This window comes from Engraulis encrasicolus, chromosome 5 (assembly GCF_034702125.1).
Source record: "Engraulis encrasicolus isolate BLACKSEA-1 chromosome 5, IST_EnEncr_1.0, whole genome shotgun sequence".
Classification (NCBI taxonomy): Eukaryota; Metazoa; Chordata; class Actinopteri; order Clupeiformes; family Engraulidae; genus Engraulis; species Engraulis encrasicolus.
The window spans coordinates 32,725,002-32,737,501 of NC_085861.1; the positions used below are offsets into that span (position 1 = coordinate 32,725,002).

At 42.7% G+C, this 12,500-nt stretch overlaps 2 protein-coding genes across 2 annotated transcripts in view; one reads left to right on the forward strand and one right to left on the reverse strand.

Moving 5' to 3' along the window:
* cyth2 (cytohesin 2) overlaps nt 1-4,446 on the forward strand; it is a 20,426-nt gene extending 15,980 nt beyond the window's left edge. The window contains exon 12 of the mRNA XM_063199150.1: nt 145-4,446. Coding sequence (XP_063055220.1) covers nt 145-232 — 88 coding nt within the window. The 3' untranslated portion in view covers nt 233-4,446. The remainder of the gene's footprint in view (nt 1-144) is intronic.
* A 1,676-nt stretch (nt 4,447-6,122) lies between these two features.
* The window catches only part of LOC134449284 (Wilms tumor protein 1-interacting protein-like), a 63,818-nt gene continuing 57,440 nt past the window's right edge, over nt 6,123-12,500 (reverse strand). Inside the window, exons 7-8 of the mRNA XM_063199151.1 lie at nt 9,997-10,065; nt 6,123-7,489 (exon numbers count right to left, since the gene is read on the reverse strand). Coding sequence (XP_063055221.1) covers nt 7,346-7,489; nt 9,997-10,065 — 213 coding nt within the window. The 3' untranslated portion in view covers nt 6,123-7,345. The remainder of the gene's footprint in view (nt 7,490-9,996; nt 10,066-12,500) is intronic.

Here is a 12,500-nt window from a genome sequence, read left to right on the forward strand (position 1 = left end):
ATCCGTTAACCTTGTTTTCCTTTTTTTGTTTCTTTCCCTTCGTCTCTTCTTCCTCCCCCATATCTCTCTCTCTCTCTCTCTCTCTCTCTCTCTCAAAAAAACTCTCTCTCAACCACTCTCCCTCAACTGCTCTCCCTTTCTCAGCTCGGCTGTGAGTGTGGACCCTTTCTATGAGATGCTGGCTGCCAGGAAGAAACGCATCTCGTTAAAGAAGAAAGAAGAGCAGCCTTAGACCTCCCTCCCCTCTTTACCCCTCGTCCTCTTTCCAGTCATCCCCCCATCCCATCCCATCCCATCCCATCCCATCGCATTCCCATTCCAGAACATTCTTTTAAAAGACTCCATTCCATCCTCCGCCTCTGCTCCATATCGCCCTTGGCAACCAGCGTCTTCCTGTTGGCCAAACAGGGAGAGGCTAGAAGAGGTTGCACGCCTTTTGGACTGGACACACAAGCAGGTCACGGCGGGGTCAGTCCCCTAGCACACAAGCCCCCCACCCCAACTTCCTGATGGTCTCTCCCCCCTCCTCTCTCTCTAGGAATGGACCCATGCATCTATTTATCCTCCGCTGCTGTTTGAGAGGACTATCTTCTCCTCTACCACACTCCCCAACTCACACTCGCACTCTCTTCTCGTCATTTTCCAATACCACACTGCTGCTTGGGCCACAGCCACCCCCTCCAACTGCATTCCCATTTGTACCAGTAGTGCGATGAAAACACTGCAGTCTGACACAGCCTATTTCCCCTCATAACACTAAACTTACCCAGCAAAGGTGTCCATCCCGGGGTCAGAAAATAAAGACGCCCCTCCCTCCATGTTTGCCCTCTCAGCACAGGTTGACTCAGCCAAGTAAGCTCATCCACCTATGTCGAGTGTCTATCATTCAGAGCTGGGGTGCATTTCTCAATAATGCCGTTTCTACTTGCCCTAGCAACTTAGTTGGTTGCCATGCAATTTCCCATTGGCAACTTACTACTGTAAGTCGCTAACTAGTTAGCAACTAATGCTTTCGAGAAACGGGGTCCTGTTTGATCAAATTAGTGTACAAGGGTTGCTAACTTTCTAAACCTGCGATCGACACCTTTTGCTACTATATCCACCCACCCAGTCATACTGTATATGCTATTGCCTCACCTATACACCCCCCCCCATAAGCTACTCTCACCCCCCACCCCCCCTCTCCTGTCACCACTGGGGCACAGCACAGCTCCTCTTCACCAACCCCCCTAGCCTAGCTTCCTCTCCTGACGACATAGTACTGTCTTATCTACCGCACAGGGTTAGCAGTTTACACTACGTACCACACTTATACACTTACTGTACACTACACTCAACAGTACACTACGGCCGTCTCCTGTTAATCTACACTGCTGTAACGTTTTCGTTGCTCGTCTCTTAAGCTTAACTGTGTCCTTAACTTAACTTCCTGGCATTCTTGTCGATGCTCTGTTTTAGCTTTACAAGTTGTGGTGGAGAGAACCAGGAGACAGCAGAGGGAAGGTTCCTGACTTTCTCAGTCCTGGACTGGAGGCTTTTTGGGGGAAGAGGGTGAAGTTATGTGGTGGATGTGCGTTTCGGCAGGGCCATGAGCAGGGTAAGGCAGGGCGGTAGGTTGACATACTTCCGCTGTGCAGCATGAGTTTAATTTGGGAGGTTTCTACAAATAAGTCTGTTGGGGGGGTTTTCGGGGATGCTATCTCGGTCCGGCTTGGAGCGGAGAGGGAGGGCTGTTTGCATTGTGGCTGGGAATAGCGTTTGAGGGGGAGGGAATGTCGAATGGGAATGGGAATGGGAATGTGCGGGCTGCCAAAAACACCTCTCTGGCCCTGCGAAGGATCAAACGGCATTCCAGTGACCTCACTTCCTGTTTGAAATAACAGGAAATCAGCAAGTGGAGGGCCAGCGATAGCGATACGATGACAACTCTTTGAATAGACATTTTTCCAAGAGTACAGCAGGCAACGAAAACAAAAGGAGGCACCCAGGCCAGTGCCGCCGCCACCACCACCCTCCCCTTCCCCCTCCTACCCACTTCCAACCCTCCCCTCCACAAGCCCCTGTCTCCCTTCCCTCCCCTCCTATTCGCCCAAACCAGCCTGAAAACAGAACACAAACACAGTGGAATGCAGACCACTAGCCTGTTTAGTCACGGTCCGGTTATAGGAAGTCCAGAGCCTGGAAATCGATTAACTCTCCTCCTTCTCCTACAGTCTGCAGGGTTTTTTTTACCCTCAGAACGTCAAAACGCAGCAAACCTAACCCAAAGTAACTTTGACCAGTACTATGTTCCTGCTGGCTGTTTTCCTTGATTGTATCTTAACTGGGCCTAACTACGAGGCAGATTTGTCTGTCCGAGCTTTGCTTCTTGTCTGTCCTGCCTCCTGGTTCTCCCGCTAGACCTCCTCAAGGTTTTAAGTTTAACCCTTAATTGCCCGTCCAGACAATACAAATACATACAGCGGGCTGGAAGACGTATCAGTGGCAGCTTTTGATATTTTTTATTTTTTTGTCGATCTTTTATTTTGTTGTATGTATATATACACCTTTTTAGATATGTTTTATTTTACATCATAGAGAAGTTTAATTTATTTGTTTTATCGGTTGTTTTTTATATTTATATATAAAACGAGCTAGGGATGCATGTTGAAGTAAACAAAAAAAAATCAAAGCATCTTCCATTGGGATGAGTTTTGTATGTTAGTATAATGGGTATGTTAGATAAAAGCATTAGTGATCCGTGTTCCAAGTCCCTCACAGGAAATGACACTAATTGGCCCTTTGAGGTTTCAAGCTCATTAGTAAGTTTATTTACAAGTGATGATTTAACTGAAGAAAACAATGTCATCAGAAGTCCTTATTGATTTTATTACTAACGCTAACCTAGAGAAGAGCTCTTAAACTGTTTTAAACACGGAACACTAATGGCTGTCTTTGATCTTTAAAAAAAAAAAAAACTATTGATAATAATAACCAGTATCCTGAAATGATGACATAACAGTAACCCTGCCTACGCAAGAAGGACCCTTACATACGGTTTCTGCTTGACAAAAGAAAAAAAATGTTTCCGCTGAACTCTGACTATCTGCATTTAGTGTGATGTTACTTGGACCTCAGTTTTAGATGGATTGGGAATTTTAAAGAGTTATGTTTACTGCACTTTATAAGTTGTTACGTTGTGTTATGTAGAGAATTTAGCTTGTTTTAGTGCAAAGATGTTGACACATGCTGTCTCTGTGAGAGGAGAGCGAGTTGTGCCTCTTGCTCCCTCTGCTGGGCTCTTGGAGGCACTGCTGGTCTTTACTGGTATCTGCTCTGTCCTGTCACAGCTCTGCCAGTGCTGGGGGTATTCCAGATGTGTAGTTGCCCAAGAACATGGTTAAGAAATCAAAGTCTCCAAGCTCTTTTATTATCTGATTTACCACAACATTCGGGTGAACTTAATCTGCTATTTTGGGGCGCTTTCCTGCGTCTGTTCATTCCGAACAAGTGGTAAATCTCATAATAGAGGAGTTAATGCCTTTGTTTTTCGGAGACAACAGTGCCATTAGGCTCTTATATGAGCAGATGTACAATACCACTTCCAGTAGTTTTAACCAAGTGTTAATTGCTACATCACCATTGGAATACCTCCCAGAACCAAGACATCTACTAAGAAAACAATGTGGGTCTGAAACGTAACGATTGCACTCAGTCTATAAGCTGTTGAGTGATTATTCAACTAATTTTCTTAGGATGCATTTGGATTAATTTTTTTTACTATTATCTTGTTTTTGGGACTACGGGCTGACGATGTAAAGCATCAGGTCATGCCCTGAGTGTTTATCAAGGTACATTGTGAAGGCTTGTTTGAAACTATCTGACTGCCTAGTGGCGGGCTGAAAGCAATGCGCATGGTGGACTTGAATTAGTGGCATATGTGGATCAAACGTCGCCTTACCCAGATGTTGGCTGTCTGACACACATCCAACATTAGCGGTAAAGGGTAAACTTTAAGTGCTAACTGCAGTACTTCAAGCCAGCCTCCAGCCAGCCAGACTGTTTCAAATGCGGCCCATAGACTCTGAGCATTAGTCATCAGCGAGGTACAATACAATGTGTGATGATGGTGATGATGACCGCAACAGTTGATCTTAAACCTACCTGGGTATTCTTGATGTGCAAAGTTGCCAAACTGACAAAAAACCTTTCCTGAGCTGGCCAGCAGTGCCATAGAAATAATGTGAACGAAAAGAAAAGAGAAAGAAATGCATAATGATTGTCCTCCTTCCCCCCATGATCCCCCTGGTCAGACCTCTTCTTTTGACGGTCTTCTATTTTGTTCGATTTGTTTCTCTAGAAAGGTAAATGGTAGGTAATCGATGCTTAAAAAAAACAATGTAGCAGAGTCTAGGTACACTGGTGCCAGTAAGTTATTACAAAACAATAAAACGTGAAGAGAAACTCCTCCAATGCCTGAACTCTTTTGTTGAATGAATGATGAAGGTACAAGCCTGTTGTGCCATGCACAGGTTCTTGTCAGGACTGTCGGTGGTCAAATATGAGATTGGTAAACTGAGAATGAAGTAGGCTAACCTCTCCCCAGATGAATGGGTTCCGCCTTGCACCACAAACATTCATTTGGGCCTATGTGATTTTAATCCCAAAAAAAAATCCTTGTGAAAAAAATGTGATTGGGGAAGCACTTGTCTGACATTTTTATGGAGGTGCTACTACTGGTACCTACCTACATGCTATTTTTAGAACTTTCATTTTCTTATGCTGTGTATAGATAGCTGTTAACTTGTGTGCTATAGCCTTTACAGAGAGTGTGTAGTAATGCTTATGCCCATTCAAAGTGTTGTATTTTTCATGTATATCTACCATTACCATCAATTTCATTACGACTCAGAAATGTACACTTTTCATACATGAAAAAAATGATCATCTCCGCGGCTGCCACTTATGTACCATTATGACATCACGTTGGGGGTTCCTCAGGCTCATAGGAGTCTATGTAGAACCTTAGAATCCTGGGGGAGTTCTATACACATCTATGGTTCCCCCAACGTGATGTCATACCTGCAACACCACCTTTTCTTTGATGGTAGCCCCTTAAGCTTTAAACCTTAAGGTTTAAAGCTTAAGGGGCTACCATCAAAGAAAAAGGACCCTGGGTGAAGTCCATCAAATGGCAAATTACATAGCATTTGGCCAAATCTGTCTTTAAGGTATTAATCATTTTCAATCAAAACAACATTGTTATTTTTTTATATATATAAATATGGTAGGTAGGCTATATGTTCATCAGACAATAATGTTTTTAAACCATATTTGTCCCACTTTAGGATGTGCGGCCGCCCTAAAGTGGGACACAAGATTTGCCCAATGTGGGACAGTTGTAAGTTAATTTAAAGTAATTTAATAAGTCAAACAATTACTATGAAGGCAAACACCATGTCCACATAAAAAAAATAAATCTATATTAAAGTTGTATTTCAGTCTTTCTGGACTAATCTATTAAAGCATAGCCATCAGCACAACATTTTGGTCCAAAAACCGGAAGTTCTTTCCTAAAAAAAAGCAGCCATGTTGAAGCAGCCAACTGTGTGCAATGGGTTCAAACAGTCTCAGTCATATTTACCAATATAAGACAGTAAAAATAATTCATAAAACATGCTCTAAATGTGTAGCTGATATGTCTTTAGTGTGGCAGATAACATTTTGGACTAATATTTTACACAAACATGTTTCAGAGACCTTTTAATATACACTGTCCTACAATAGGAAACTGAGTGTCCCACTTTAGGGATAACCAGTTTTTGACCAACTTGCATTAATACATTAATAATTATTCAAATTAGAAACACTTATGTTTTTTTTTTATCATTTTAGTTGATTAGTGCATAACTAGAGGATTAAAAGTGTGTTTGTTTGTATTAATGTTGTCATTAAATTTTAATAGACCACCAAAGTTGAAGTGACAACAATTGTCCTACATTAGGGCATTCTAATGACATATGCTACAGCCTACCTTTAACACCAACATGGTCTTCATCGTGGGAGGAGAGGCGTTCACCATTTCCAGGCAGATGTGTCATCATTATCACACAATAAATGAAACAAATAGTTTCTCTTTCAGGATAAATGCACATGTAGGAAATGTATTATTCAAAACGTCAAGAGTTTTTCTCTCATTCTTCACTCATTTGTTGAGAGGAAGCAAACAACCTCAGACTGCGTATACAAGCGGATTTCACTCGTTTTGCTAACCCATTTGACTGTCAGAAAATGTATCGCTGTTGGCTTGAGGCGTTCATGTTGTTTTATTGTCCACTTGTGCATTCACAGTCTATGTGTCTGTCTGTCTGTCTGTCTGTCAGTGGGGAGCTTATTGCAGATGGGTGATGTGCCATGGCCGCCGTAGGTTAGAGGGCAGCCACATGCCACCTCTTTGCAAGAAAATGAAAATGACCTAAAATATGAAAATCTGCTTGGCGATCACCAAGATAAAATAAAAAAGGAGCCAAAATTTGACATGTTTATGTGTCAAAAGTGTTCAGAAAGTAAAAACACTGGCAAGATATTTCATGCAACCAGCTTTCAATCATCTGGATGTAAAGAACATGGAGGTATCTGCTACTCATTGAAATCAATAATTCGGGATTTATTTTGTTCTGAACCTGGGGCTGACACCTCTGCAAATACTGTGTTTTGGCAGAGCATCATCTCTGCTCAGGAATACATAAAGTTCATAATCAAGTCTTATACTTTTTATAAGGATAAATAAAATAACTTCTGAAATACATTGAACAATACTGAAGCAATTGTCTTCTTTCTTATACACCTGCATCTATTCCTCTCACACACATACACAAAAACAGGGTAGACCTATCGAGAAAAAAATATATAGTTACAAATGAAATGTTAACTGGTTATATATACTGTATGTCACTCGGGAAGCAAACGGTGAGTATTTACACACTGAAAGCACTCAGGAATTGCAAGTCAATACTGGGATCTTACAACAGATTCGGAAATGATAAACACTCCTGAAATGCATAGTCTCCGGGTTTAGAGATCAAACCACTTAAAAAGGAAAAAAGTTAAAACCATATTTGAACTGAAATCAAAGAAATCATGAGAGAAGATGCAATTGTTTTCACCAGACAGGCATATGAATGGTGTGTAAGGCATACTGCGTTGATCAGTCCATTCTTTGGTGTGTGTGTGTGTGTGTGTGTGTGTGTCTGTGTGTGTGTGTGTGTGTGTGTGTGTGTGTGTGTGTGTGTGTGTGTGTGTGTGTGTGTGTCTGTGCAGTGTCTCCGAAGGCCACTAGGGGGCATCAGTGGCTGTCTTTTCTTGTCTAGAAGTGGTGCTGGAGGGTTGCCGGGGTCGGGGAGGCCCCATTGGGCTCGATGTGCTTGAGGTGGCATGCATGGCACAGGAGGTGCCCGTCCAGCGGGTAGCAGCGATGCCCTTCCTCGTCATTCAGCTCCATGTGGCAGTCCTGAGAGGAAAAATTCATCGTCACAATTTAGATAAACGTTGTGAAGCAGAGATGAAAACAGCATTGCACTACATCAGTTACAAACAAACACTGTTGCACAAGGAGCAATAGCATTGCTGAGCTGGAATTGCACAGCATAGGCCTAGCGCATGTGAACCACAGTTTGTATGCTATGTTGCTTGTTGAATGGTGAATTGATAATAGAGTAGGCCTACTTTGACTTTGATAACACCACGCCACAGTCAGAATATTATTTGGGAAAGAAATGTGGGACGGAAATGCTGAAACACATCATATAACCATTTACATACAAAATCAATCACATAGCTGTTTGTCAAGTATGATTGGACTCCACAGACAATAAACAATTTACTTACAGTCTTGTTATTTCCAGAATATAAACAAGCCATATAAACATCTTTAGAAAAATGCTGTGCTTTGTTCTCTGTTCACAGAAGACTGTCAACTGGTAATAGTTCACACTGACATCATACAGAAAGCTGAATGACTTGTTTATGGCCATGTTTACAATGTTTTTGTCCTATGTGCGTCTCTTTTTCCATGTCTATTCAACTCAACACTGTACCCTTTCAATAGCCTGCTTGTTGCACAAGGCTCATAATGTAGATGTAGCTTTGGCAAATACCCAAGTTCTCAGGGGCTGCTGCGTCACTAGGCGTCTATGTATAGCATGCCTATGTATCGCAGTGATGTATTCAGAGAGTAATCAGACCACTGACAGGGATAACGTGTGCATAGCATTCTTTTTTCATTGGTGCCAAATTTCCTTCATAATAAAGGGCTTTTTGTGTCTTTATTGATGATAGGACAGTCGAGAGTATGGCATGGAAGAGTGAAAGAGAGAGAGAGACGGGATTGGGTTGGGAAATGACCCAGTCTACTTTTTTATGGTGGGTATACTGTATATTTGAGTATTTTTGAAGTGGGTATACTGTATATATTTGTGCTATTCAAAACAATGGATCAATCAATTTTAAGTGGGTATACTGAAATCCCAGAAATTTAGAAGTGGGTATACTCCGTATACCCGCGTTCTACGTAGACTACACCACTGGGCCAGACTCGAACCTGGGTCCCCATGGGCATGCAAGCCCTCATGCCAAGGGGCTTAGTGCGCTACACCACAGCACCCCAGGAGGAGAATTTCTAATGCAAAGCAACAGGTGAAAACACTAATGGTCAGATGGCCTTCAACACAAAGTCCTCTGCACCCTAAGTGGCGGGATGGGTGGCCTCAGTGTAGACTTTGAATGTTTGCCCTCTTACAGTGTAGGTGCACCGATGAGCAGCCGGGATTTAGCCCAGCGCTACATATTCCAAATGGCCTGGTTTTACCTTTCCAATTTCACCAGGTGATCATTCAAGCGTCAATCACAGTTTGGATTGGGCGGGTAAGATCATGTTATTTGGAATATGTGGCACTGCATTGTTGACTGCCCCCTTGCACGGATGAGGCATAAATGCAACTTAATTGTGTGCAGTGTGCATTGAACACTTGTGTCAAAGAGGGTGAAGTAATAAAGAGGCTTCGAAACCCGCCCACCCAATGCAAAAGAGTGTGCTGAAGTTTGGTCTCCTAAGGGGGCGTTGTCCCTCCTTCTTCTATTTTGAGGTGTTTGCACAAGAAGTGCGCTACCACCATCTACAGCGCTAAGGGGACTCCATTTATTCTCAACCTCAGGACTCCGAAGGTCTCCCCGACAGAAAGTGGATACCGGAAATGAACTAGAATGACGCACTGTATCTCTGTCTCTAAGATCTCTGCTTGTGTGCTGTGGAGTGTGTGTCACAATGGGAGTTGGAGTTTCCCAGTTGGGCTTTTTACTTCACTAAACTAACAAATCCAGGTTGTCCATCATCGTATTAGGTCTCAGCACTACAGTACACTTCACAAAGACCATGGGACAGTAATGGATGCAGTGAAGCTTACCTACAACTGGGCCATTTGACTCCATGTTTTCTGAAATACATTTACTTTTGTAATATCGTTAAGTTTGGTCAATATTTATTTTCGCATATTGTATTACTCTAATTAATCTAATGGTTAATGTTAGCAAGGAAACCACATTATGAAATGGTGTCCTTATACCAGTTTTGTGAGCAAATGATACTACTATATTTAGTCCAGAAGAGGAACAGAATGTTTCACTTGTAAAACCCCAGTCCAAACCCTTAACCATTAAAGGTGTAGACTTGAGTATGTCATTGATTTTTTTCATTTAGTATTTGTCCAGAATTTAGGCAGCCCATTTTCATATATTAAAGGGTGGATTTTCACCATGTCCACCATTTTGAATTTTGGCTGGAAAAAAAATAGTCTACTTTGATTAGACCAGTTGATGATTAGTTGATGACTTGGTAATTAATTCATGAAAAGATCAAATTTGTGAATGGGAAGCATCCTTACATTTTAGAAAACAAATGTCAAAAATGACAAACTCTGCTTTTAAAACACATCTGTCTCCTTCAGGCTTGAAGACTCTTACCTCACAGTGGTAGCACTCCACATGGTAGTCTTTGTCCATGGAAACCACGCGGATGGTCTCGTCAGATCCCTACGGACACACGCAAGAGCACACAGCACACAGACTGAGAACTATGTCTGGAATAACACTCGTAAATCAGACGCCCAGGTTAAGCAAATAGCAAAAGTGTCTGGAGTCACAGACAGACACACGTGCGCGCAGACACATGCGCACACGCACACTCACACACACACACACACACACGCACACACACACACACACACACACACACACACACACACACACACACACACACACACACACACACACACACACACACACACACACACACACACACACACACACACACACAAAAAGCATATTCCTAGATAAAATAAGTAGCCTAGATAAAATGTGTTTATTCAACATGATAGCTCAACAAACATATGGACAGTTTTTGACGGGTTGCATCACACAAACACACGCACACACACACACACGCATGCACACATGCACGCATGCACACACACACACACACACACCACAAAGGCCTGCTGGTTTACGTAAAGTAATTTTTGGAATCTGTTCTTTAAGTCTTCCAGCATTTTTCCACAGAGCCCAACCCTGATGCCTCATTGGTCTGCTACATCATCATAATCACACACACATACACATACACACACACACAAACACACTCTCGCATACGCACACACACACACACACACACACACATACACACACACACAAACACACTCTCGCATACGCACACACACACACACACACACACCAAACTTTGATGGCTCATTATTGCGCTAAATCATCAGTGGGCAGCAGGCTACAGACGTTACGTCAAAGAAACTTTGTGCGCCAAGATGGCAAAGTCATTCCACTCCAGTGTCAGCCTTGCCTGATGACGTGTGTGTGTGTGTGTGTGTGTGTGTGTGTGTGTGTGTGTGTGTGTGTGTGTGTGTGTGTGTGTGTGTGTGTGTGTGTGTGTGTGTGTGTGTGTGTGTGTGTGTGTGTGTGTGTGTGTGAGTGAGAGAGAGAGCGTGCGAGTGTGCGTGCGAGTGTGCGTACGAGTGTACGTGCGAGCGTGCGTGCGAGTGTGTGTGCCTGTGCATTAGTGGTGCTCTACTTAGACTTGTGGGTTGTTTTGTCAGTGGTTCGTGCAGTTGTTTTGTCTGGTGCATCCCTTTCCTTCAGCTTTTCATTTTCTGCTCTTCTGCCTAAATCTTCCTTTCTCTGCTCTGTTATTTAGTTTTCCCCATTTTTTTGTCTTCTCTTTTTCCATACCTTTGCCCTCTTAATTCTGTCCATTCCCGTAAACCACAGCACCTGGCCAACATCTTAACACAGCTTTGTGCACACGGATGCACGCACAGACGCACGCGCGCGCACACACACACACACACACACACACACACACACACACACACACACACACACACACACACACACACTTTCAAAACACAAGACTGTACACACACACACACACACACACACACACACACACACACACACACACACACACACACACACACACACACACACACACACACACACACACACACACACACACACACACACACACACACACACTTCCAAAACATAAGACTGTACACACACACACACACAAACACGAGCACACACTTACAATTAGATGTGCACAGTCACACATAGACTTAGACATACACATATGGCAGCCTTCCCTATACAAATATACACTCATCTTTGTCTAAACAGAGTTGAAATTCAAGTACCACTTTGAACATGACCACCCACTTACTTCAAAGCCTACTATGTCCTGACCTGCACATCGCATGGTGAATCACAAACTTATTCGGCACAAACCCGCAAACACACATTTAAGCACCTAATCAATATCCTAATCCCTAATCACTAGTGGTGTCAACAATAATCTATTCGGCGATGCAATGCAATGCGGGGCATGGGCGATCCAATTCAATGCGGGAAGTTCCATAATCGATGCAGCAATTTTTAAAGTTTCAATTACTTCCGTGGATATTTTGGGAGCAAATGAATGTTAAATTAAATAAAAGCACTTCAAAGCATTCAAATCTGCAAGACTGATACAGAAAACAGCCAATAAATTGTTGCTCAGTATCTGACTACTTATTGCCTCATCGTGACTGATGAAACATTTACTTTGCTTTCAGTAGAAATGTAATGCATTGCAATGCATTGTAGAATTGAATCGAATCGAATTGAATCGTGAGGGCAGTGCCAATGCACACCACTACTAATCACACCTAATCATACCAAAACGCACACACAAACTCACACATACACGCACACACAATTGCAATCAGCATATTTGAACATCTACATTTTTCTCAACACACACACTCACGCCACACGCACCCTCACGACACACACACACGCACACACAGAGAAGGCACGTGTTCACCTGCACAAGTGTGTATATTTGTACATACACCATTTTAACTACAAACACATATACACACTCACACACACCCTGCGACCTTACAACATTTCCTTGTCTG